A 26,346-nucleotide genomic window follows, 5' to 3' on the forward strand; every position below is an offset into this window, starting at 1 on the left:
GACAGGCCAGGAGGTAATTGTCAGTACTGATGGACATTTTATGTTGACACTGCAAGATTTATTATGATTGTATTACAAACTTCCTCGGATACTTGTGTTTTAAAATATTCCTCATATATATATATACATATGGATATGCATACACATGTACATACACATACAAGTATACACCTAAGTATATGAAAAGTTACCACTAGGAAATCTGTTTTTGTCAGCTAATGGCAGAATCAAAGAAAGATAATTTCACTGATACTACAACAGTGATTTGTACTTGTGTTTCACAGGCTACTTATAAATACGGGGAGTTCCTCAAGGTGAGTACCTTTGCTTTGGGGAACTAACATTTGTCCTATTACTATTACTATAATCAGATAATTTTCCTGCTGTGGAGCAGAACCTGCTCAGTTTCCCCAGCATGCTGGACACATCAGCTTGAGCAACTGTTCCTAGAGTCCCTTGGATAAACAGACACCACAAAATCACTCCATAGAGCAACATGACAGCTCAGGGACAGTGAATGAGGGACCTGATCAAGCTGACAAAACAACAGAGAGAAGGAAGAAGCGGAACACTGTTCTGAGCTGTCTCAGTGGGTATCCTGAAGCTTCCTTCTCATAGCCAGCTCCTGTAGTTTTCACCAGAAACCTGAGATGCAGGCAGAAGCCGTGGGATTTCTCAAGCCCAGAACAAGGTCACTTCCTCTCTCACAGAAAAGCATCACCTCTGAAATTTTTTTCCTTTCTGAACCATGAGCCAAGGCTGTGAAGCACCTGAAGCCACTGCTGTGAGACTACGTGACTGACTGACAGACCCCTGGCAACAAAAGATGGCTCAGAGGAGATGAGCAGGAATGATAAACACATGGAATAATGTGAGTAATAACCACAAACTTTTGCAGGGAAAGCTGGAAAGATCTCAACACAAGAACTGGATGGCAGGCTTTGTTTCAGGTACACAGTTGTGGCAATGGTTCCTCAGATTGCCTAAGCAGCCTTCATAAAAGAGCCACGCAGCTCACAAAGTGCACTTCAAAGAGGGTAACCCACTTATTCCTTCTTGGAGAACAGGAGCATCCAGCATCAACTGGAAGCAGCAGTGCTGAAAGTTGTCACCTTTATACATGCAGAAGCAGCTGAAATGTGGCAATCACGCACTGCAGCCATAGAGGATTTCTCCCCATCCCCTGCTCCCAGCCCCTTTCTTGTGTCAGATCCGATGTTGCACACCTTCCTCTGTCTTCCCATCACAACCCAGGACTGCTGCTTAGCGAGAGCAGAAGGCTGCAGCCAGTACCAGACCCGGTGTGGACAGAAAGGCTGGTGATGTGAGTACACAGCCCACTGTGATTGAAAAAGGGGTGGGAGGAGCACCCCAAACACAGGATTACTGGAGAGTGAAAGGCAGGGACATTTCGCAGAGAAAGTGGAAATGATTCGCTAAATGGAAACACGTGCTAGCATGTGGCGAGTGCTTTACACTACTTTTCCTTGTCACTTTCTGAATTTGAGCTTTTTCGAGTTTATTTTAAGCATCAGGAGTAACAACAGCAAGTTTCATGAACATTAAGGGGGAAAAAATAATCGGCATCTAAACAAGGAAACTACTCTTTATATAAAAAGATTTTTTAAAAAATATAAATCTGGTTTTGGCAAAGTCCTGGGAAAAGAGGAGAGAAAGCAGTTAAAAATCTAACACGCCATTCTCTTTTTATTTTAAATTAATAAATGTACACAAAAGGATGCATTAGCAATTTGTTCATTTTTAGTATGTGAAATAGCAGGGAAAGTAGACAGACGCCATGAGTGAGGTCAGAAGTATTGAGACTGGCTCTAATCATTTCAAATTGTCATGCTAATGGATATTAAGGGAAGTTTTTAAAGCCATCATGGAAAGGGCTTAGTTAACATCGGAGCTAGATTTCACACCACGCAAGAGTCTCACACAGATAGAGAAAACTTATTCTCCTCATCTTTGTTTCTATCTGTGAATTTCAGCTGTGAAAGCTACAAGAGTCAGTATGATGTCTCTGATTTTGAATGAGTGCATTGACTCAGTAAATTATTTGACAGTAAGTGCAAACTGTAGCACTACTTCCTCATGCTGGATTAATTTTTAGAAAGACTCTTATAATAAGGCTGAAGGAGAGACAGCAGTATTTGAGATATTAAAAACCAGTCTAGCACCAAGCAACTCCCAAAGTCCAATTCCACTGCTGCCCAGTGGTGGACTTTGGGGGAATTAAAAAAAGGGATGGGTGGGTGGAAAGAAAACTGTAGTATGCTGTAATGAAAGTAGCAAATACCCAGCGCTCCAGAGGGAAAAAAAAATAATTCTTCATTCCTGAAGCTACGCACATTTTAAGATAACAGAATCATAGAATCACCAAAATTGGAAAAGATGTCCAAGATCACCTAGTGCAACCATCCACTTACCATCACTGTTGCCCACTATACTGTCCTTCAGTGCCACATCCACACGGTTCTTGAACATCCCCAGGGACACCAGGGACTGCACCACCTCCCTGGGCTGCCTGTGCCACTGCAGCACCTCTGATTCTGAAAAAAAGCCTTTTTTTATCCAATCTGAATCTCTCCTGGCAGAACTCAAGGCATTTCCACTCATCCTATTCCTGCTAAACCTATTCCCACTTATCTCCTATTGCCTGGGAGAAGAGGCCAAACCCCACCTTGCCACAGCCTCCTTTCAGGTAGTTGTAGAGAGCAATGAGGTGAGCCTCCTCTTCTCCAGAGTGAACAACCCCAGCTCTCTCAGTCATTCCCCATAAAAGCTGTGCTCCAGACCTCTCACAGCTTCACTGTCCTCCTCCGAACATGCTCCAGGGCAATGTTTTTCTTGTACTAAGAGGTCTAAAACTGAATACAGGGAAACAATTGCCTCCCTGCCCCTGCTAGCTGCACTGTTTCTGATAAAAGACATGAAACCATTGGCCTTCTTGGCCACCTGAGCACACCACTGGCTCACATTCTGCTAAGTGTCGACCTGCACCCCCTGGTCCTTTTTCTCCACAGTCTTCCAGACACTCTGCCCCAAGCCCGTAGCACTGCCTGGGGCTGCTGTGACCAAAGTGCAGGACCCAGCACTTGGACTTGCTGAACTTCATCCCATTGGCCTCAGCTCTGCTATCCTGCCTACTCAGTTCACTCCTTCCTATAGGTCTTTCCTATCCCCAGGCAGTCAGACACTTCCTCCCAGCTGGGGTTCATCTGCAAATTTACGAAGGTGCTCTCAACCCCCTCATCCAGCCTATCAATTAAGATACTGAACAGGACAGGCCCCAGTACCAACCCTTGGGGAACACCACTCCTGACCAGTCACCAGTTGGATTCACCACCATTCTCAAAGCTCGGTCACCCAGCCAGTTCTTTATCCAGCCAGGAGTGTACCCGTCCAAGCCATGGGCTGTCAGCTTCCCCAGGAGAACACTGTGGGAAACGGTATCAGAGGCTTTGCTAAAATCTAGACACACTACATGAACAGCCTTCCCCTTGTCCACCAAAAGAGGTGATCTGGTCATAGAGATTAGGTTTGGTCAAGCAGAACCTGCCTTTCACAAACCCATGCTGGCTGAAATGTGCATTAATAAAAGACAAGGACAGCATTCTACCCATTATAGTGCTTATGAGAGTGGCATATTCCAGCATACCAGCGCCTGCAAATTATTTGGACAGTTTAGAAAGCAGTCACATTGAACAGTACACCACCTTCCTGATCCTGCCAGTAATCTAACAACATGCATGTTCAGAGCAGCACTGTATTTCAGCAGGGTCTGTAAGTATCCTTAAAGCAAAAAATTTCTATAGCTCTAGTCAGATATACTAATGAATTCTCCCCTTCTCAGTCTCCACATGATTCTCCAAAAGAAAAGGCTCATTTAGATGCCAGAAGGATCCAGGCTTTAGACTTTCTGCAGTGCTTTGAAGACGTAACAATTGGTGGTCAGAGGTTTTCCCAGTCTAAAATATACATATATATATAAGTATATATATATATATATATATATTCACATATAAATGTATCTTAACTTTCTCTATACAAGGTAGCACTTGCAGGTACTCAGCTGGCCTAAAAGAGTCATATTTATCAGGAATCACCTAAGCAAACATGAAATGCCTTGAGAAAGTTTTGCAGTAAGTGTAGAACAACCTCAGCTTCACTCTCAGATAGATTCCTATCCTGTGTAAGCATAAGACAGACATTGTTAAAAAAGAGAGAGGAAAAAAAAAAGTACAGATTTTAAGTGTATTTAACAATGCATCCTTTCCTTCTGTAAAGCAGTTCCTACTTCAAAAAATAAATGCGCATCCTATTTCTGAGATGTTTACATTTCAGTACATTAAAAAACATAGCAAACTTAAATGAAAACAAAGAGGAAAAAAAAATGTGATCTCCTATGTATGACAGCTTATTTGCTGGTTTAGGATTCTGGAAGAGTCTCACAAACAGAATTACAGAGCATTTAGTTTTTAAGCTAAACTTCTTAGCCTAGCAAAGTGGAAATGGATGCTCATGACTTTTATGCAGGTACTTCTACAACTTCGAAATAGTCATTGGGCAGAATCACATAGCCTTTTCCTGCCAGCATGTCTTTTTCTTTCTGAAACTGAACAATCTCTCTCAGTTTTTCAATCTGTCTTTCCTGACGTCGGCATCGCTGCTGCGCTGTCTTGAGCTTCTTCCGCAGTTTTTCAACTTGTTCCTCTAGCTGCTGAATTCTTTTTCGCTGATGAACTGTATCCTCTACGGTATAATTGTGATCACAAAAAACAGCAAGATTGCTAGGGGTCTGGAGAGGAGGCATCAATAATCCGATACTTGGATCTACGAATCTAGCATCTATCTGAGATAAATGAAAAGAAGGAGCTGATGGAGACGGTGGTAGCGTGGGAGCTGCAGGTGGCGGCGGTGGCGGTGGAGGTGGTGGAGGTGGCGGTGGTGGAGGTGGTGGAAGCGGATCTTCTGGCTGCTCTGAAAATTCTTCAGGCTGAAACAAACCAAAAAAAGTACATTTGTAAGCATAGCATTTTTGCAACACAACTCCATTAGCACGGGCAACTACGGTATAAACAACTAGGACTTAAAAAAAAACAATTAAAAAATACCCACCACATGTTTCAAAGCCTCAGTTTTCAAAACTGGCTCATTTAGCCTGTTTTCTAAACCAAAAGTATTTTAATCAACTTTGTTTCCACTCTTTTGAAACTCAAATCCTTGATGTCTAGAACAAATCTGAAACTGAAGAGCCCAGAAGTCATTCTCACTTTTGAGGACACGTGAAATAGATATCCAGGATTAGATGAGGATCCTGGATGCAGTCCTGTGAAAAGAGCTCAGCAGACCCGGTAGCTCATCAAGTCCATCCCATTCCCTCTTGTCCCTCTTTCTTTCTACTGCATCTCACCACATACACTTTGAACTCATCAGCTAACCTAACCAGGAGCACAGCAGAACTGGAGAATCCCCTGCTATGACAAAATAAGAACCATTTCACTAAGGGAGATGGACAAGCTGGCAGAGCAGAGAAAGTAGACACAGGAAGATCTGGCTCTTCACAACTAGGACTGACCATCACATTGTTTTGGGATCGCAGCAGAAGGGTTTGGTGATGTGATGAGCCAAAATAAACAGCTCTCCCAGCTCTGTTATGAATCCTTCCCTAAATACAGGATGTTGCTAAGATGACAGAAAGCTATTCACACTTCCACCATCGCTGCAATAAAGTTCTGTCCTGCATTAAAGTCAAAGCCATGCAGTGAGAGCTGTCATATGGAAGGAGTAAGAAAATAGGACTGGGTGGCTGGCAGATGGGATAGAGCAGAACACTAAGCGAGCTCATTCCCACATCATACTGCAGGCTTCACCATACTGCTCCAGATAGGTTCAGACACTTGCACGGTTCAGAACAATGCATACCTGTCATCACTTGGGAGGAGGTCAAAGAGAATTCTGATTATTCTGCCCCAGAGGAACATACTTTATTCAGAAATGCACACATAATGTATACTACCCGTTTAAAAAAAAAAAAACAAAAAAAAAACCAAAAAAAACCCAAAAGCCTAAGAATGTCTCAGTGAAAGAGACACTGAAACCGATTTTTTAATTCCCTGTCCCCAACATTATTACTACAAATAAAAGCATGAAGATGATCGCATCTTCAATTTTAACAGCCACCAACTGTCCCCTCTTGAGACTGGAAGATCACATTATTAAGCTTCTTGCCTTAACATAAAGAACAAGTCAACAGTCAGATTGGGAAGTACAGATGTCATCCTTGTACAAACTACATTAGGCACAGGAACTGAGAACACAGTTCCACTTCTGGTACTGAGGGGAAGTTTCACATTGCTCAGGTATTACTGATCACTTTAAAGTACAAAACCAGCCCACTGCCTGTGTCAGTTCTCAGTTATAAGAAGTGGATGCTCCAGGTGTGTCCATCTAAATCACATACCAATATTCTAAAATGTCTGACCTACAGCTTTCAAACTTTTCAGCTAAGATGACAAACCAAAGACATAATGTGCAGAGAGAATTCTGCCCATGTTAGAAGCACGAGCAAAAATGGCATTGTTGCCAGACAGCTGCATTCAGACAGAGGCATGTATTCAAGAGCTACGCAGCACATGCTGTGTTACTGCTGTCACTGTGTGTCACAGAGAGCTCATCGTTCATACTGCTCACACGTCACAAGTGAGTTCTTATTCCTTCTTACATCCAGTAAATGGTTGTCAGACATAGCTAAAAAAGTATTTCAAGAATTATGATGCAAAAAATGCTGTATCTCAAAATCAGTATGAATTTAAAAAAAATGCTGTCCTTATTCACTACTATTCAATGTCTTGAAGATACACTGAAAGCTGCTGTGACATAAATAGTAGCACCACCAACTCCTTTTCCATAAGGAGCCACTGTTCTGTGCACTCATAAAGCCAGGTACTGCAATGAATGAGAGAATGTGGCTCAGAACTACTGCATTGATGTCAATATTAAATACCTTCAGCTTTCACACTGCAATAAGTTTTGCAAACAATTTTAAGTGACATAGGAAATATGTTGCTAAGATTGTGGGGAACCGTCATCAAACAGATCTTAGCACAAAAAGCAGACCTGAAAATGGTCCACATTTCACTTTATACCTTGTGCTATGTATGGTCTCTTGCCTATTATTTCCACTTTTCATTTTCTAGATGTTCCTTCTTTATTTCTGCATTAAATCGAACATTGTATACTGTGTGGAAAAATACAGATGATGCCCTGAGCATGAGAAAGGGTTTATGTTAGCTCTGGAACACAAGTAAACTGCCTAAATATGTTCAATATTCAACAGACAGGCACTAGTTTTATATATTGTCAGTGGTGGCCAACACATACTCTGGAAGATCAAGAAAAGTGGCTAGCAGATGGTGCTCTGAATTATAACACAATTTTGCAGTTAATGCTATTTTGTAGGAGGCTGGACTTTTTGGGTTCTTTCACAGGGGCATCTGGATAGTCCTACCTGTAGCCATGACTTAATAGCTCTGGACCTGGCTAACTAGAACAAGACACCTGATGTGAAGCTATAACATTATGCTGATGATTTAATACTAGCCTCTGCAACTCTATCTGCAATAAAGAACACAGCAAGCACTGTCTTCTGATTTACAGGAGAAAGAATGGGCCATCAGTCCTGAAAAGTCCCAGGGCCTTGTATTATCTGTCATATTTTTGGGATGGTCTGATTGTGAACAATCAAAGCCCTACCCAGTGCAGTTAACACCCAGATACAAATGTCAGCCTGCAGTTGTTACAACAGGACAGCACCAGTAACACAACTGCAGTGATGACAAATGGCCTTAATGACAGGAGAAGCTGCACAGTGCATTTCGGCACCTGGGGCTGTGAGCAGTGTGCGCTTACCTTTTCACTGGGCTCAGTGTAACAGAATATAGTGGGCACAGCATTTTCTTTCAGCAGCTTGTTGTTGCACTCCCGCTTGAAGCAGTCGGGCGTGAAGTGCTCGGAGCAGATGCTGCTGTACTTGGTGGGTTTGAAGTTTTTCCTTTTCACCGCCGCCTCCCATTTCTTGCACAGGTCAGGCCTGGTCAAAGGAAACCTGACAACAACAGCTATTTTCAGCGTTTCTCAAACTCTTTATTCACGCCGGGCCCACCATCCCAGCCCCTCTCCCGCCGCCCAGCGCCCCCTTGCGTCGGGAGGTCGCACACCCGCGGCCCTGTCCCCGCCCTGGCGCCCTGCCCGCCCCGCCCCGCCCCGCCCCACCCCGTCCCGCCGCCCGCGCTCACTTGTGGAAGGAGATGGGCTTCTCTTTGTCGTATCGGTTCCGGCAGCGGTAGGCAGAACACGACTGCACCATCCCGCCGGCCCCGCGGCCGCCGCCGCCCAGCGGCGCGAGGAGGGGCTCCCAGGTGCCGTCCGCTCACCGTGGGGCCGCCATCGTGCCCCGTCCCCCCCCGCCGGTGACCCTCCGAGAGGGACGGCAACGGGACGCGGCCTCTCCCAACTCCAAGATGGCGGCACCAGCTTCAGAGCAACTCTCGCGGTGCTACGGCGCGCCGCCCTTGCCCATTGGTGGGTCCTCTCATGGGGGGCGGGGCCTCGGGAAGCAGATCGTCCAATCGGAGCGGCGCTCTGCCTTGCTCCCGCCCCTCGCTCCGGAACTACCTCAGGGGCAGCTGCGGCGCGGCGGCAGAGCGCCCCCAGGGCGGGATGGGGTGCGGGTGTGTGTGGGCTGCTGGGCCCTGCTGAGGTGTTAGGGTGAGCTAACAATACACCGACGCGATGGAGTACAAAAAGTTAACGCGGAGTGCGCTCCGCCGTACCATTCCCTGTATTACACCAGCGACTAACAGCAGCGGGCCGTTCCCCCGGAGCGCCCCATGTCCCGATCTCGCTGTCCCGTGCGGGGCGGGCAGCGGGCGCTGGTGTCGGGAGCAGGGGTGCGGGCAGCGCCCTATGGCGCACCCACAGCGGGAGCAAAGGGCAGGAGCCGCGCGAAGCAGCTCCAGGATGGGGTCCGGAACCCCTCAGAGACACAGGATGGAGAGAAGGGCAATAAGCCGGTCTATAAGCGAGCGCCGAATTCGGAGCGCGGCCCCTCGCGGAGCCCCGCGCAGCCCCTCTGAGCCGGGGGCCGGCGGCGGGGAGCTCGGGGGAGGCGGCGGCGTTGGGGCGGGCAGACGGCGGGACCGGGGCGGGGCGTGGGGCCGGTGGCGCCGGGAGGCGGCTCAGTCCCCGCTGAGAGCCGAGGGTTGCGGGCCCCCGCCGAACGCAGCCGCGCCGCGACACACAGCCGCCGCCGCCGCAGGGCGGGCACCGGGGAGCGCCGCGCCGCGCCGCGCCCCGGCCGGCCGGCAGCATGAGCGGCGGGCGGAGCGGGAGAGCCGCCGTGAAGATGGAGGCGCCGTTCTACCCCGAGGAAGGGCTGGAGCTGCTGCCCGACTTCGTGCCGCTGCCGGGTTTCGCCGCCACCGCCACCGCAGGACCCGGCGCCGAGGCGGCGGCGGGCCCGAAGCTACTGCTGGGAGCCGGGAAGAAGCGCGACCTGCCGCCCGCCGCCCCCTCGCCGCTGCCCGGGCCCTTCGCCCTGCGCCCGCCCGGCAGCGCCCGCGGCAGCGCGGCCGCCCTGCGCCTGCTGCCGCCCTCCGCCGCTCCCCCGCCGCCCCCGGGCTCGGCGCAGGGCTCGGCGGGGGCCGGCGCCGGGGCGGCGGCGAACCGCGGCGGACCGGAGGCCGCGCTGGGCTCGGCGGCGGAGCTGCCGTTGCTGAAGCTGCCGCCGGCCGCCGACCTGGAGCAGCTGCTCATCCAGGGCGGCGCGGGGCTGGGGCCCGGCAGCCCGGGACCGGCGGCGGCCGGGGGAGCCGGCGGGCCGGCGGCGGCGGGAACGTTCCTGTACCGACAGCCGGTGACGCAGGAGCAGGAGGGCTTCGCCGACGGCTTCGTTAAGGCCCTGGCCGACCTGCACAAGCAGAACCAGCTGCTGAGCGCGCCGCCGCTCTCCCCGCCGGGGCCCTGCTGCCCGGCCCGCCCCGGGGCCGCCGCCGAGCCGCCCGCCGTCTACACCAACCTGAGCGGCTTCACCCCCGCGGGGCCGCTCAGCCCCTCGGGCAGCGCCTATCCCGCCGCCTCCGCGCCGCCGCCGCCCCCTCCTCCTCCGCCGCCGCCGGGGCTGCCGTTCGGGCCGGCGGGGCTGGGCGCGGGGCGGCTGCCGGCACCGCGGGCCCTGGAGGAGCCGCAGACTGTGCCCGACGTGCCGCCCGCCGCCAGCGGGGAGGGAGGAGGCAGCGCCCCGACGCCGCCGTCGCTGTCGCCGCTGGACGCGGAGAGCCAGGAGCGCCTGAAGGCGGAGCGCAAGCGGCTTCGGAACCGCATCGCGGCCTCCAAGTGCCGCCGGAGGAAGCTGGAGCGGATCGCCCGGCTGGAGGAGAAGGTGAAGGCGCTGAAGGGGCAGAACGCCGAGCTGGCCGCCACCGCCAACCTGCTGCGCGCACAGGTCACTCAGCTGCAGGGCCGCGTCCGCAGCCACCTCTCCTCCGGCTGCCACATCAACGCCGCCGCTCCCTCCGGGCCGCCGCCCCGCGAGCCGCCCCCGGAGGCCGCCGCCACCGCGCCCGAGGCCGGCGCCTGCTGAGGAGTGGCCGAGGGAGCGGGAGACACGGAGCGGGGCCGCCGTGCTGCGCTGTGCTGTGCTGTGCTGGGCCGCGCCCGTTGATTTCCGCGCTGTGCCGCTGTGCGAGCCGGGGCTGTGCGCCGGGCCGAGTGCGCCAGGCATGTGGAGGTGTCGGAGGTTAAGGTAACTCCTGTTTACAGAAAGACTGAACTTTACTTTCACGTGGGGATAAAAAAATAATATATATATATATATATATGTTTCCTAACGCGCCGTACTGGAGTGTATAGCAATCGATAAGCTTCTCAGAGTTTGGAGAAAAAGGAAAACAGGAAAAAAAAAAAAAAAAAAAAGGCCAGAATTGTGCCCTTTGGAAGAGATGTGTGTGTACATAGATATATTTAAAGCATAATATGGCTCTGTATATTTTCTTGGCATTGATAAAGAATTTTTTTTTGTTTTTTAACTACTGTCTTTCTCTAGAGCTTTAATTTGCCTTTGAGAGCTCAGTCATCCAGGTGGGTGCTCGCACACTGAGACTGAACCTGAAGGAGAGCAGTGTTAAGTCCGAAGCAGGACAAGACACATTGCCGGCTCAGCCGTAGGAAAGGACGTTTCTCAGCTCTTAGCTCTGTATTTCTTGTGCCAGTGCGAATCTGGGGCATTGATGGTTATTTATTGAAACTTGAACACTTTTGGATGTTGCCTAGACCTTATTTTTATAGATAACGCGTTAGTAGTGATAGCAGTTCCTTGGCAAGAAGAGCTTTACTCCTTTTCTTTCACTGTGTACATTCCAGTAGTGTTTGCTCTTTACATAGTATAGTAACAAGTGCTATACAGAAAAGGGCTCAGATTTGGGGTGAATTTGCTATAAAATGGCAATTCTGTTGTATGTTATTTGAATAAATCACAGAACTACTATGGAAACATAGATTTATTTTTCAGTAGAGATCTATATACATTTCTTCTTGGTCTACTTTGCTCTGAAGAACCTTTCTGCAATACTCCGGAGACGGAAAGAGTCAGTGCTGGAATGTGGAACACGCTTCTGGTTGGGAAGAACTGAGGCAGTTTATTTATTTGTCAAGATTTCACTAGCCGAAGGGAACAGCACAGGGACTTTTTCCTCTGATTGCTTCGACATAATCCTCAATAATTTTTGGAAAGCTGTATATCCCCTGCTCGGCGCTTTTGCCTGCCTCGCTTCCGTGCACCTGTGTGCTTTGAGCATCCCCGCGCAGCCCTGGAGCCGTCTGTTGGAGCGTGGAGGCCACCAGTAAGAGCAGAGCTCCTGAGCCGGTCTCACTGTGGAGCAGAGCCCACACCTCTCCAGCATCACACTGCTGGGGCTGGGACATGGAGCTCGACAAGGGCGTCCTGCGGTGGGGACCATGGGCGTCCCACGGTGCAGCCGTCTTTCTGGTCTGCTCAACCTCACCAGCAGCTGTGGAACGCCTGCGTTACCTCTCCTGGAGCCTGCACTTTGAAATTCAAGGAGAGGGCCTGGGATGGACTTGTGTTTCTTGTGCTCTTAGTGCTCTTAGTGCTGTGTGTTCCCGAAGTTCAGCCACGTTGTTTGGTGCGTGGTCACAGCATAGGCGTAAGGTGATGTGACGGTGCATCAGAATTGGGGTGTTGCAAGCCAGGATGCTCCGAGGGTATTTTTTTTCTTAATGCATATGCAAATTAGGTAGAAGCCATATCAATCATTTTGTAACTGTTTAATCGCGTCATCAGAGCCTGTTCTGGGATTTTAAGTTCTTGAGTGTAATGGTACCTTTTGCTGGTTTTAGGGTAGTTTTAGGAATACCGATGAGCAGATTCTCTAACAAAACAATGCCCATCTTTACATGGGTTTGAAGACTTTTACAGGCATTCTGAGCTGGGTAGCTACAGTCTGTAGCAGCACCTGCTGCATGATCGCAAGGCAAAAGGCAGCTTTCACTGTGTGGCAGGCATCACCCATCTGCAAAGTTGCTGCAAGACTGAGAATTTCATAGAGGCTGTTTTTTCCCCACCCTTCTGTGCTTTCCCCAGTGGGAGAGGTCGTGCCCTGGGGAAATCCACTGACGTGAGGTGCTCGCCTTTAGTGCACGTGTAGCAAATCTACTTCTTGCTAAAGAACCTTGGAAAAATACATAGAAGTTATGTGTGTGGGCAGCACTGTTTCAGTTCTTAGATTAGCAGATGAGCACAGGGTTGAGCACAGGGTTGGGTGAAGACTTGGTGGCAAGGCAGAGGAAGGCTGTGCAATGTTGCCTGCTCCTCACCCTTTGGTAGTGCTCCAGACAGAACATATTGGCAGTGCTTAGGAAGCGGGTGCATCCAGGCAATCCCTGTTGTCCCTACTGATTGTAACCAGCCAGTCCTTTTTGTTATTTTGTTCTAAAGCCAACAAACACCCTATGTTATCCCTTTATCCTTCTAGTTTTCAGCACAGCGTGTTGGCCTCTTTCAGAGCTCATACACACACTCCCTTAGCAGCCTGCCCTGTGTTCTGGCTGCCATGTGAGGTTGGGTTTTGTTGGCATTGCAAGAGGCTGCTGCTCCACAGCAGTATGTGAATGGATGACTTAAGCACTTTGTGGTCTGAAGCACATGGCAAGGCTTTGGCGTGCTGCTTGGTTTGCTTCAGGTGTTTGTTCCTTTCATTGCTGTCTTCTGAAGTGAATTGCTACTCTATTTTCCCTATAGTGTCCCTATATCTTTATTTACGGGTTCTGTAGTTTATTCTTGCTGTTAGTAAGTCAATTCATTGCGGTGTTTTTCCTCTCTGTATCGGTAAGCTTTTGTTTTGATTTTTTGCATGAAATGTTGGTCACTGTGAGATGCTGAAAGAGTGATACTAGGTCCACATACACAACTTTGATTTGTGTAGTTCATTTCCAGTAACTGCAAGTACGTAGGGTGCTTAAGTGTTGCTGTAAAAAGACAGTTCAAGTTCCCGGGAGCCTCAGTGCTTTTTTCTCCATCCTTCAAGGCTGTGCCATGTTTCATTGTACATAACCGCGCTGTTGCGAGTCTCTACAAAGATTCCCATAGAGCTCTCAAGTCCTTCTGCTTTGGTTTCACACTTTAGTTACAAACCCATGACAAATGGACATTGCTTGTTTCTTTGCTCCAGTTTAGTCTCTGCTCTGGAAGCAGTGCAGGTCCCTTCCTTTATCTGTTCTGGTTGCTGGACGTTTTTCTGCTGTGACTGCAGCTTTCTGTCAGCAGATTTGGAAGGCACTTGAGCTGATGTCTTGATCTAGATGTGTCTTCCTACCTAGGTGCTACGGCAAAGCAGCTTGGCTTGTAAATGACATTTGTTTCTTTGAGTCATTATATGATCTTTTCTGTCTTGAGCGGGAGGAGGAGGGTATCTGTGGTTAAGGAGGGTTTTGCTCACCCTTCCTTGGGTACAGAGAGGGGAAAGCCACCACCAGTGCCACCCACCTCTCTGCCACTAGTTCGAGTGATGCCATGACGAGAAATGGATGTGCTCCTCGGAGCCTCAGGCAGTGACATCTCAGTGTCCCTGGCTGTCCAGGCAGTCAGTGTGGTTGTAAAGTAGTTCTTGTATCTTCCATCATGGCTCAGGGCAGCCCACTTGGCCTGCCTGAGGAGCAGATTTCCAGACACAAATGCCCTTTGCACTCTGAGGGCTTTAGGTCTGTAGGTGCATCTCCATTAGTAAAAGGGCTGATTCTGGTGGTTGATTTCTTGTGAATAGCAGTAGGTAGTCTTGCAAGAGATCGGTACCTCAAGGGCTTTGGACTCTCAGCTGCATATCATAAATCACGGTTGAATATTTTGCACTCTTGAAAAAAACAAAGAGTGACCATCTAAGCATTTTCCATCACCTTGGTTTGTTTATGTCATTACTGGCACAGGAATCATGAGCAGCCCTGTTATTTTCTTTTAGTTATCTCAATGAATGTATCCATCTCACTTCTGAGAAAGCAGCGGCCTCCCCAGGTTAAGCCCCTGGGCATTCTGCAGGATGCAGCTGTTAAAGGTGGAAATGTTATTTGGCAACTAATTTCTAATCAGTTATTGTATAGTATTGTTCAGTGCTGTTTGAAGTGCGGAGGCGTAGTATATTTGAATTGCTTGTTGTGCTGAAAATAGGGACTTGGCTGCTACAAAGTAAATCTTAACTATTTGAGTACTGGCAGCTTCTTGGAGACACTGTCTCAATACCCAAAATCAGTACACAAGAAAAAAATTAACATGCCTGTAGCATGTCATCCTGCAATATGTTTTGTGCAGCCTTCTGGATTCTGAGCTGAAGAAGCAGGGAGTAACATTTGTGTGTGTGTGTGTGCAGCTGTAACTGCTGCTGAATGATTTTGCCTCTTCCTTACCTGATTCTCTAACTTTCTATGTTTAGAAAGGAGAAAAAATGGAGTATGACATCTCTGTGTACATATTTGACTGGCACAAAGTTACTTCAGTTTTCCAAGTGTTTTATTTGCAGTTTTTCTGTAACCAGGGGAGACCACTGGGACATTTTTGAGCCAGTTTTGCCACTTTTTGTCCGTTTTATCTGGTTGGTGTTGTTTGCAGTGACAGTGAGCATTCCAGCACAAGTGTGTGGTAACACTTACCACTTTCACGCTCCTGTGAATATTTTGGAAGACCTGCATCAGCAGAAAAGGCCCTGCACAGAAAGATTTAACTGTGCATAATAATCCTGCAGATGGTGACTGACTTCTTGGAATCCACAGTCAGTTGCTGTGATGCTGCATCAGGATTCTACGCACTACCTGGTGTGGAAAAAGGCAGAACCTCACCTTTCTTATAAGCTATTTAGTCATGTCAGAAAAAAGTGAAACAGTACTGAGAATGTGTTGAGAGGTTAATCTGAATGTATAAAGACTTAGGCCATTATGGTACACCATGGTAGATGAAGGGTTTCATTAGTTTTCAATTACTCCTGTCCTCTGATGTTCTTTCTCTCCAGGCTGCTTAGGAAATGGCTTGCAGCTATTTGTGCTGCGAGACTTCTCTCTTCATAGTGGATGACAGTGGCTCTGAGGTGGGACAGGGGTGACTTCTGCACGGAGGGGCCATGTGTGACAAACTCTAAGGATTTGTTCTGTGAAGTGCAGGGAAGATTACTATAAATAATGATTCCAGGGGTGTGGCCCTAGGTAATTACTTGCCTGCCATATGCTTCAGAGTCTGCCATCAGCAAGTCTGCACCCATAGCACGGCTAGTTTTGAGTTCAGCTCTGCTCTGGGTTCTGTACTGGTAACAAACATGGTCTGCAGTAGATTAATAAACCTATGTGCTGGTTTTTCTGGAGAAATTATGATTTCTGCAGGAATGCTTTGGAACAGTGTTTGCCTACAAAGCCCTGCTGACACAGAGATAGTAGATGTGATAGCGCACTACTGGGTTCTGGTATCTAGCACACTTCTGAAAAGACTTACTTCTACTGTTATTTGCTGATTAAAACCTAGTTCAGAGTGGAATTGTAAGCCACTGAAATAAGGTCCATAGAGTCTCAACATATCCATAGCAAACCTCCTATCCCATAACAGAAAATAATTTGGATTGCAGTCTTTATTTATTTCTTGTTTATCAATTAAGCAGTTTGAAGATCTTTCTGCTAGGTACCTTAAAGTGTCTTTTTCAACTGCAGAAGGGTATGCTCCCTGACTTCCACTGGGGAGTAGGTGGAGAAAAGTGGAACTATTTAAAGTCAGACTTCTTATTGCATCCTCCTTCTTAGGCTGTAGACTGTCATTCAAAAAACCCTAACCAGGAACTTGAAAATTGCAGAACTGTTTGATACCATTTTCCTGCCCTCTCCAGAAGACTTCTCACTACCAGGAATGCATGGCCCTCCTGTCTGACAAAAAGATTGGCTTTTAAGGATGGATAGCCCTCAAGAAAAAGCTTATGAAGAATATCTTGTGGCTCCCACAAGACTTTTCTAGAAATCACATGTTGAGCTCCAGAGCTTTTTCCCCCTCCTCTGTATTATAAACCTTCAGATTTTCTTGTGATGCTGGACACAAGCAGCATGGTGGTTTAAAGTTAATAGACAGCTCAGGGCAGCCTGCTTAGGATATCTTTCCTTTCTTCCCTGGAAACTTCAAATGACACAAACAGAAAACTTGCCTCTCCTAATGAACAGAATCAGGATCAGAACTCTTGTGTTGTTGTTGTTGTTTTTTTTCCCCATTACTGGCTTGTTACCAGATCAGACCATTTTTTGCCCATTACTAAAATGGTATGGCAACTCCTTGTGATGTTTGGAAGTCCTGTGCATGCTGTAACTGAAATCACAGCACAAGCTGGTAGATCTGTGGTATGTTTGTAGTATACGCTATTGTATTGTGCTCCCAGCAACACTTCATTGTCCTTTTTTTTATTCCTTTCTCCATGGGAATACATGGAAATAGTTAGATACTGATAAGTGGAGAAACCAGTAACAGTTAAAAGGCAAGGAATCCAGGGAAGGAATATAATGATTATTTAATGGTAACATTTATTGTGTACAGAAAAGAAGTGGGGAGAATTATTATGGATTTCCAGAATGCTTTTATCTTGTTTTAGTATTTCTGCTTAAATGTCTTCTAAAGTTGTTGTCTTTGGAAGCTGTGTCCCTCCCTGTCTGTTTTGCCTGGTGAGCAGTAATTTCACACTTACCCGTATTTATTCAAAGCCATGGTAACCACCATACTGAAATGTCATCAGCAACAGTCCAGGTCTGATCACTGGCTGATGATGCAAAGGTCTGCTCTCTAATAAAGCGTGGCTCATGAAAGATGAGTTCCAAAAGGCAGTTACGCCCTGGCTTCAAGCATTTGCTCTAATTTCAAGGCTTTCCCATGTGGTGTTGCTCAATATGTAGCAAAACAAGTTCTTGCGAGTCCCCTGAGCATTCCTCTCTATGTAACAGATTAGATATTCACACTTCATTAATTTTCTTCTCCTTTCCTCTGTCTGTCCACCCCCCAAAAATAAAACTAAGAACAAAATACCTATTACAAGCAAATCTTGGAGAATTGTTTCTCCTGTTACAATTTACTATTTATTGATTATGGAGACACTTAGGGTAGTCATGTCACCGTGTTCAATGTAAACATTTATTTACACAAGTAATTTGCCTTGGTTGCAGTAGGGGTCAAAGAGAAGGGAATAAGTGTTGTAATATAGTATTGTGCAATTCCTGGCTTTCAAACTGAAAACGATGAGCAAGCCTACGTAGGCCTCTCACCCACCAAAATCTAGCCACTGATCCTTACCACACCCACTCTTCTTAATTAGGAATGGGTCTATGGGCTTTTTAAGGTCAAAAGAAGAGCAGAGACCTTAAGGGATGTTCTACTGTGAAAGTAAAGAGTGGGCCTGTGGTTCCTGAAAACAAGTTTATCTGTTAGATTACCTCTAGTTAACACTGTCTGGAGGTAAGCCTTAGGATCCCTGAGTAGGCTCCTACCAGCAAACACAGCTGTCTGTGTGTGAACAAGTCTTGTTGAAGAGGCATTTTGGCTGCTGTATTTCTTAGACTGTGGAGTTGAAGGGCATTCTTCCAGGACAGTTGTGGTTTTTTGAGCTGTTTATCTGAGGCTTGCTGCTTCTTTCTGCAATTTCTGCCTAGACTGAAGGTTCTCCTGAGGTTGAGGGGCCCACAATGTGCCCTCACAGAATGGTGTTTGTGATGGCTCATGCTGTGTCACTCAGATACCCATGAGAAGGGAGAAACTCTGGATGGGTGCAGGCTTGGCAAGCAGAAATCCATCATTCCTTGAGCAATATGTCTTTCAGACCACCTGACTGCATCACCTGAATAGAGATCTTCCATCAGCTAGAAATGATAGGGCTCCTGCACAGTTGGACCCAGCTTTGGGAGCACTCCATGTCTACTGTTGCTTTTTTTTTGCTCAGTGTCCTTGCAGAAAATATTTATTCATAGCGCCATGAGCCTTGCAATATGGTGTCTGGGGGTAGCTGCTGGGGCTGCTCACGTCGTGTGGTCCTCCCTTGCATGATCAACATACCCAGGGGACCTCTAGAAAAGGAGAAGCAGCCCCTCCCTATTGGTTAGCCACCAGCATCCCTGAGCTCTTTTTCTGTCCAAAAGGAGAAGTGTGAGCAAAATGTCACTTCCTACAACTCTGATGTTCAAACTGGTTCTTCCTAGGCCCTTGGGCATAGCACTGAAACATACTTGTTCAGGACAGCTGTTGAAAAAGAAAGGTGGAGACAGAGCAGCTCAGATTTGCCTCTGCTCTTGCAGTAGCTAATGTGCAGATAGATAGTGGGTGGTTGTCTGCCTACATGCTTTTCTGGGTTCTTACAAGTTGGGCTTATGTGCACCTTTGTATTCTGCCTTATTAAATTAGCTAGCACAGAGGAATCGTCTGAAATACCCTTCCAAAATCTCTTCTTGATGAAGAATTTAAAAAAGAAATTATGGTGTTTGAATAGGTTAAAAACCAAACCAAAACAAAAAACTTCACAAAACCCTACTTTGAATAGATTCAGAAATACTTCTGCTTTTTCTTTTAAATCTGATTATTTGGGTGATAGGTGTGCTGGCCAGCAAATTGCACGCAGACCGAGGTAGTAATACTGAAATAAAATGCAGTAGCTGCTGATTGGCCGGATTAGGTCAGGAGAGGGTTTATCAAGGACGCCTCTGACAGCTTTTTTTCTGATGTGATTATTTTTTTACATAAATAGAAGCTATAGGGCTTAATAATATACAATTGAGGATTATGTCCATTGTATTTTTTTATGTTACTTTAACGAACTATGTAGTACTATAATTAAAACGCTTATTTCTGAAACAAAGTGGACAATATTGTTTGGCAACTTGCACTTGATTAAATGTAAAACATTTTCTTAATTTAGTGATGTGTTTAGGAGAATACTGTAACTTACTGAATATACAACGGTGATGACTGTGTTTACAATAACTTTACAATTCCTACTGTTCAGCAGTAGCCAACTTGTTTAAGAATTAAAAGTAAGGCATACTGCAGCTGTCAATCTTGGAGAAATTAATGCAGTCCTGCTACCACTGTGGGATGGATACCACGGGTTTAAATGGCAGCAGAATTGTATTCCAAGTCTCTGTCTTAAGTGCTTATGACTAAAAGGCGACTTGCCTTGTGCTCATTTATGTATTCCTGTGTGCAGTACATCAGTTAGAAATCTGTTAATGGTTGATTTGTAACACTAGAACCTTTATGGGGATCACAGTGGGATTTTTGTTTGTTTTTGTTTGTTTATGATCAGAGACTTAGACATTTTGGAATGTATAACATTTATCCTTGTGCTGGAATTGTTTACATGCAAAAAGGTATTTATGATTTTTTGCAAAATGCAATGTGCAATTTTGTACACGTGTTTTAAACTAAAGAGTTTATAAGGAAGATATTGTATGTACAATACTTGGACATGAGTATTATTTCTTTGATATAAATATCTAGAGGAAAATTAAAGTTGCTTTATATTCATATTTTTGGCTGATTTTTTTAATTATTATTTCACCTCAAGTCATAGTTGTCATTTTGCTGGAAAATCTAAAAGCCAGTTCATCTGGGTTTTCCCTGTACTATCTTCTTACGCTTTCTGTGCCACTCCCCGCTCCTTTCAACTGTGTCAGCATTTTGAAGTTCAAGGAAGGATTTCTGCTGGTAATGATGCTGCTCTTCATGATAACTTTCTTCCCCATACACTAGCAGAGGCAAAGAGGAGAAAGCCCAGCTGCTGTGCCATCAGATCCCCATCTGTTCCTAATGCAGCACTGCTGGGTGGGTTCAGGTTGGTTGCATTGTAGCAGAACCAGGGATGCAGGGCTGGTAAGAACTTCTTCTAGAAGTCACATCTGCAACAAATTGAATAAGGCAGTGCTTTTTTTTTCCCCCTCTCGTGATCATCCTCATGTCTGTAACTGCATTTCAACATATTCCCATGGGAGGGCTGCTCAGCAAGCACTGCTGCATACTGGAAACACCACAGAGGTTCTACTTAAAAACTTTGCTGTGGGAAGGCTACCCTGCCTCCCAAATACATCCTTCCCAGCCAGTCACTTGGGAAGTGGCACAGTGCCAAGCCTGAGCAGGAATACTCAGAGGATGCCAAGTTCTGGTTAAAGCTGAGAAGCTCAGCTGCAGAGACTGCAAGGCCAGCCTGCGTTCTGCAATAAAGCCGGATCCTAACTAGCTCTGCAGAAGTACACAGGTGCTCTGGCACTGAAGAGATGGCAGAGGGGCTGACTTCTGGTTTAAGTTGTGCATTTTAATATGACAGAATCTAGCGTGCAAAAGTTGGAGGGGAAGAAAAAGAAGCCTTGAGTGTGCTGTAATTTGAGTGGTTGTACATACACACTTAGAGTTTATGACCACGTAATCCATTTGGTGTGGGATTACTGCGACTTCTAAATTGGAACCATGCCTCCTTTGGTGCACTGGGAGTCATTTAATGCTTTTTAATCTTTATTTTGTGCATTGCTACAGGCTTTATTTCACACATGCTAGCCAGACTGCTCCACACAGATTTCCACTCCACTCCAGTGCAGATTTCTTCCTCAGAGAACCCACAGTACTCTTGCAATACTCTTCACATTTCTAAACTAAATACAGGCAAGAAGGAGAGCAGCAAGATGGTGAGTCTTAAGTGCTTTGATAGGTGCTTGAGGGTATTGTTTCTAATTTTGGATGTTAATTTGAATTACAGAGCCCACTTATGCAGAAATGTGTTTTTAAATGTAATATAGAAACCAAGCTATTTGTTCCCTTAAAGCTCACAGTTCTGGTGGGGTGTCTCAGAGGTGCCTTCAGAACTAGAAGTGCTGCTCATCAAGGACACAGTTCCAATTGTTTGTGCTCTGTTACCCAACAGTTATGGAGTAAAACTGGATGCTTTGTGTTTGTTGAATGCTGACCTACAGGACCACATTCATCTTTTTTTGGCTCCCTTTCCCTTCACACCCCTATCACTAGGGGACTTGCAAGAACAGAGCAGACACAGCCCTTGTAGGGCTTCCAAACACAGTGTCCTAAGGTAGTAACTCAGCCCATCACCTGACAGACTTAGGTGTGTTGTGTGCTTCCAAACCAAGTTTCTCCCTCTCCATGTCCTCCGGGTGGATCTGGCAATTGTGTCAGTTGCCAGAAGCTAAATGACAGGGGATGCACAAAAGCAGGGGCATCTCTCAGTGATCCGATGTGAGCTGATAATTCTATGCTCCATCTGTGGATAGATAACAGCTTTTGCCGCGTTACTGTAATTTTCCAAACTTTCCACCTTCTTAGGTGTGACGTAGCAATGTTCGAGTTATGACACAGAAGCTGTGTTGGGTTTCCCCCCACCAACAGAAAATGAGATCAGGAAGTGTAAACGGCAAGCTTTCATCACATTCGGGCAAATGCCATCTTATGTGAGCCACCCTGACACATCTGAAATTCCTGCCTTCCTCATTCACTATTACTCTCAAATGACAGCCCAGTGCTGCCCTGATGAGGCCTTTCGTTCGTGCAGCAGCTCAATGGCAGCTGCTCCCGACGCTGTCCTGCTGTCTGCTCTGTGCTCGCCTCCTTCTGGCACAGCCCCTTTCCCTGACCCCCAGCTGCCCCTCCCCTGGCACAGCTCCATGCCATTCCCTCGGGCCCTGTCACTGTCACACAGAGCAGAGCTCAGCGCTGCCCTCCACTCCCTGTGAGGAGCTGCAGCTGCCATGAGGGCTCCCCTCAGCTCTTCTGCTCTGCACAAATCTAGGTGATGGTCTGCAGTCACTGATGCTCATACAAAAGAGAAACTCTGCCTCCCTTTCCACCCCTCTTCCACCCTTACTCCATGCCAGATCTCCCTTCTGTTGTCCCTATCTTCATCTGTGTGCTGCACCCCAAGGTTGCATCTCTTTCTGCTCCATCCTCCTCACCATCTCTGGGGCTGCCCTCATTCACAGCTGTGCAGGATATTGCTCTGCCTTGTTGCTCACCTCCACACTTTTGTCTGTCGATTGAGGGGTGTGGGGGGGGAAGAAAAAAGAAAAACACACAAAAATTTCCATTCAGCGAACTAGCAAACTGACTGACAGCTGCATTGCAGAGGAGAAGGCACTGTACCAGTGCTGTGAGAATGCAGTCAGCACTGCCTTGCTGACTATGTTGGGTAAGGCTACAACCAAGGCACAGACACAGCAAGAACATGGCCCTAAGATCTGGGTGGACTTTGCAGGTTTGGCTCTCATTTCTGAGGAGCTCCTAGACTGCAATATGCACTGGGATTTTTAGTAAGCATAATTTAAGTGGGGAGAATACAGAGAGAGTATTACACAGGAAAGAGTAATAGATACACTTACTTAGAGGTAAAATAAATAAATAAATAAATTAAAAATAAAATAAAATAAAATAAAATAAAATAAAATAAAATAAAATAAAATAAAATAAGCAAATAACATGGGAATTCTTGCAGCTATTCTCTGTAACGTATATTAGAAAACCAATAACCTCCGGGTAAAAAGTAACATATAACAAAAGTGCTGGATTACCTCCACTGTCTTGCCACAGGGCAAGGCTCTCCAGCCTTGGAGACTGAATATAAGTTGCTGGAAAGAAGATCTTCCAGTTGGCTTTCTCCTGGCTGAAGGTTTATGAAGAGTTCTAGGGTTTAAATTGCAGATGCAGGTGCTAGCCAGCTGGGTGATCTCAGGACTGAGAGAGCTCTCCTTGACTGCCCTGACATGTGTTTCCAGACAGCCCAGCAGCATGTCCTGTGGGAAGGACAGAGCTCTTTCAGCCCCTGCACACCTTTAACCCCCTCTATCCCCTAAGGATCAAAGACATGGAGATTTTGGAAAGGGTCCAGAGGAGGGCCACAAAGATGATCAGGGGGCTGGAGCACCTCCCCTATGAGGACAGGCTGAGGGAGTTGGGCTTGTTCAGCCTGGAGAAGAGAAGGTTGCAGGGTGACCTCATTGCAGCCTTTCAATACCTGAAGGGAACTTACTCCCAGGAGGGGAGTAAACTCTTCGAAAGGGCTGACAATAGCAGGACACGGGGAAATGGTTTTAAGGTAAAAGAGGGAAGATTTAGGTTGGATGTTAGGGGGAAGTTCTTCACTAGGAGAGTGGTTAGGCCCTGGAACAGGCTGCCCAGGGAGGTTGTGGATGCCCCGTCCTTGGAGGTGTTCAAGACCAGGTTGGACGGGGCCCTGGGAAACCTGATCTAGTAAATGTGTATGTTTGGTGGCCCTGCCAGGCAGGGGGGTTGGAACTACATGATCCTTGAGGTCCCTTCCAACCCGGGTCATTCTGTGATTCTGTGATCTGTGATTCTGTGATCACAATGTTCATTTCAGAAGCAATGAGGCCCCGCTCACCGCCTGTTCTGGCAGTGTCACAGGACACTTGCCTATGGGTGACAGTTTGTGTTCCCAAACAGCTGCGTAACAATGGCTGCTGTGGGTGGCTGGTGGGGAGACTCTCCCCACTCTTACCCGTTAGTCCTTTCAGTTTACTTCAGAACAGACACTGGGTGGGTGTGACTCACTGCTGCTTTTGAGAAGTGGCTGGTGCTCCACATGGTGTGGCTCCCCATCAGCATTCTCACCAACATGGCTGCAGAGCTGCCAGTCTCCAGCTGGGCTGCGTACCACTGGGTTGCCCCTTTCTCTTCCTCACCCAGCTATGAGGCATGCAAGAGAGATGCAAAAGCCCACGTCCTTGTAATTTGATGTCTGTTTGAGCACCTCAGGGTATGGATAGTGTGAGCATGATACTGAAGGCACGGTGAAGTAAGAACCTGGGCAAACAGGAGTGAGGTAGTGTCTGGGACTGCGGAGCAAACATTGGCCTGCAATGCACTTTGGCAGATAGCTGAGAGGCAGCCAGCACAGGGCGGAGAAGTCCAGAGTAGACAAGGCGCTGCTTGTTTGCTTGTCCATGCAGAGGACTTGAATGCAAAGTCTGGGTCACCCAGGCCTCTCAGGCAGTCACAGAAGGTGAAAGATGGGGAGGGAGGGGGAAAGGAGACACACGTGCCCAAACACCTTACCAGCACTGTTCATGATCTAAAAGCTACTAGTCTGCAGCTGCAACCCTGGCAGAAAGCCCCCATGCCACTCTGGAGGCAAGAAAGTGCAAGATCATGCAACTCAGTGCCTGAATAGCAGAATGTGTTCATGCACACCTCCGAGGAACGGTTCACTTACTACCCTGGAACATCACCTTCCTGCAGCGGCTGCTGGAGCTAGGAAGGGACCAAAGCCTGCCCTGATCCACAGTCTGCTTCCCACAGCTGTGGGAACTGCCCAGGAACAGTGCCCTCATGTAGCTCTCACCCCCACCCTGCTGCTGTCAATAAGCATGTGGAAGCTCTGGAGGGAGGGATTGCTCTGGAACTCCACATTTAATAGTTCCTATGGAAATGCCACAGATTTGTTTAGAAACTTCTGGAAACCAACCACACACACTCCTGACCTCATCAACTAAAAGTTAATGGTTCACTTTATGAAATAGTCCACCCATCTGCTGGGTTAAGACCTATTCTCTGCTAATGGCACGAGGTAACCCCAAGGCCTTGTGGTGAGAAGTGTGGAGTAGTGGCTCCCTGTTCAATCCCATTTTCCATTCTAGCCCTGGTTTCTTAGACCTCCTCTGCTGTGCAGGTGAAGAGCCCTACTGTCTTTGCAATGTCCCTGTACAGAGCTGTCCCAGACATCCTGCTCCTCAGAGTCCTTCCTGGTTCCACTACACCCATTTGTGGGTGGGGAGACCAGAGCTACAGGGACGGCTCACAGTACAGACACAACAGGGAATTATGTGAACCGTTTTATTTTTGGCTCTTCATTCCATTCCTTGTAGTTCTCAACCCTTGGTTTCCTCTCCTGACCCCTCCTGAGCACACCAAGCCATTCATGGCACCTCCTGGGTGTCTGAGTGGTGACAGGCCTGGGGTCTGTCTGTACGCAGCCATGGCAAGGGTTGCTTTTGCCTTGTGCACTCTATTCTGCATTCATCAAAGCTGGGTTTCATCTGTCACTTAATTGCTCTGTTACTCTGACACTGAAGAAAGCTTGTGCTGCCATTCAGTGAAAAGATAGTTTGCTAGACTGCCACATAAACCTTGATAGTGTAAGAGAAAAGTCCCCGAGTTTCAAAGAGCCTGAAACAAAAGCATAAAGGTGTAGTTTACCCTGCCCACAACATAATCACTGATATGCAGAGGTTTGCTCAGTCCACTCCTATCCATCCGACTTGTTTTGCTCTTAGAGCAGCCTTCAGAACAGGTCCTGCCTTTGGAAAGCCTAAGGCAGTTCCAAACCTGGGATTGGGCAGTTCCAAACCAGTGTTGTTTCTGGGGAATGCTGACTTTCCCCACAGCAGATGGAGCACTCATATGACACTCTGTACACTATGTATCATCTATTTACATCTCTTTTTACATTTGCAACAGATGGCTTGGCATCTTTTTTTTTTTTTTTTTTAAATTAAGAGGAAAATATATCTAAAAGTTAGCACAATTTTTTTTATGGGGAGCCTATGGGGCTTACTTTTACAGCACCAATGCTGTGGTTTTTAGCAGAAGGACCTCCCTCACCTTCCCACTGACTTACATGAAGAGGGGTCACGCTAAATATGTGGGGAGGGGGGACAATAGTAAGAAAGCAGAAACTTGCATGGGAGACAGGAGAAGGCAGCAGTGAATAAAAAAAAAGATGAAGGTGAGACAGAACAGGCCTATGGGCAATAACAGGAGGGCAG

General features: G+C 47.2%; 2 protein-coding genes across 2 annotated transcripts; one reads left to right on the forward strand and one right to left on the reverse strand.

The window, feature by feature from the left end:
- Positions 1–1,680: 1,680 nt before the first annotated feature.
- Positions 1,681–8,415, reverse strand: THAP1 (THAP domain containing 1). Its single transcript, XM_015849577.2, has 3 exons — positions 8,304–8,415; positions 7,918–8,113; positions 1,681–5,002 (listed from the first exon to the last, which is right to left on the reverse strand). Exons 1-3 carry the CDS (start codon positions 8,372–8,374, stop codon positions 4,535–4,537), a joined length of 735 nt encoding a protein of 244 aa, XP_015705063.1. The 5' UTR covers positions 8,375–8,415; the 3' UTR covers positions 1,681–4,534.
- Positions 8,416–9,376: 961 nt separating this feature from the next.
- Positions 9,377–20,097, forward strand: LOC107306405 (transcription factor jun-D-like). Its single transcript, XM_015849526.1, has one exon. It carries the CDS (start codon positions 9,377–9,379, stop codon positions 10,646–10,648), a length of 1,272 nt encoding a protein of 423 aa, XP_015705012.1. The 3' UTR covers positions 10,649–20,097.
- The last annotated feature ends 6,249 nt before the right edge of the window (positions 20,098–26,346 follow it).

This window comes from Coturnix japonica, chromosome Z, assembly GCF_001577835.2.
Source record: "Coturnix japonica isolate 7356 chromosome Z, Coturnix japonica 2.1, whole genome shotgun sequence".
NCBI lineage: Eukaryota > Metazoa > Chordata > Aves > Galliformes > Phasianidae > Coturnix > Coturnix japonica.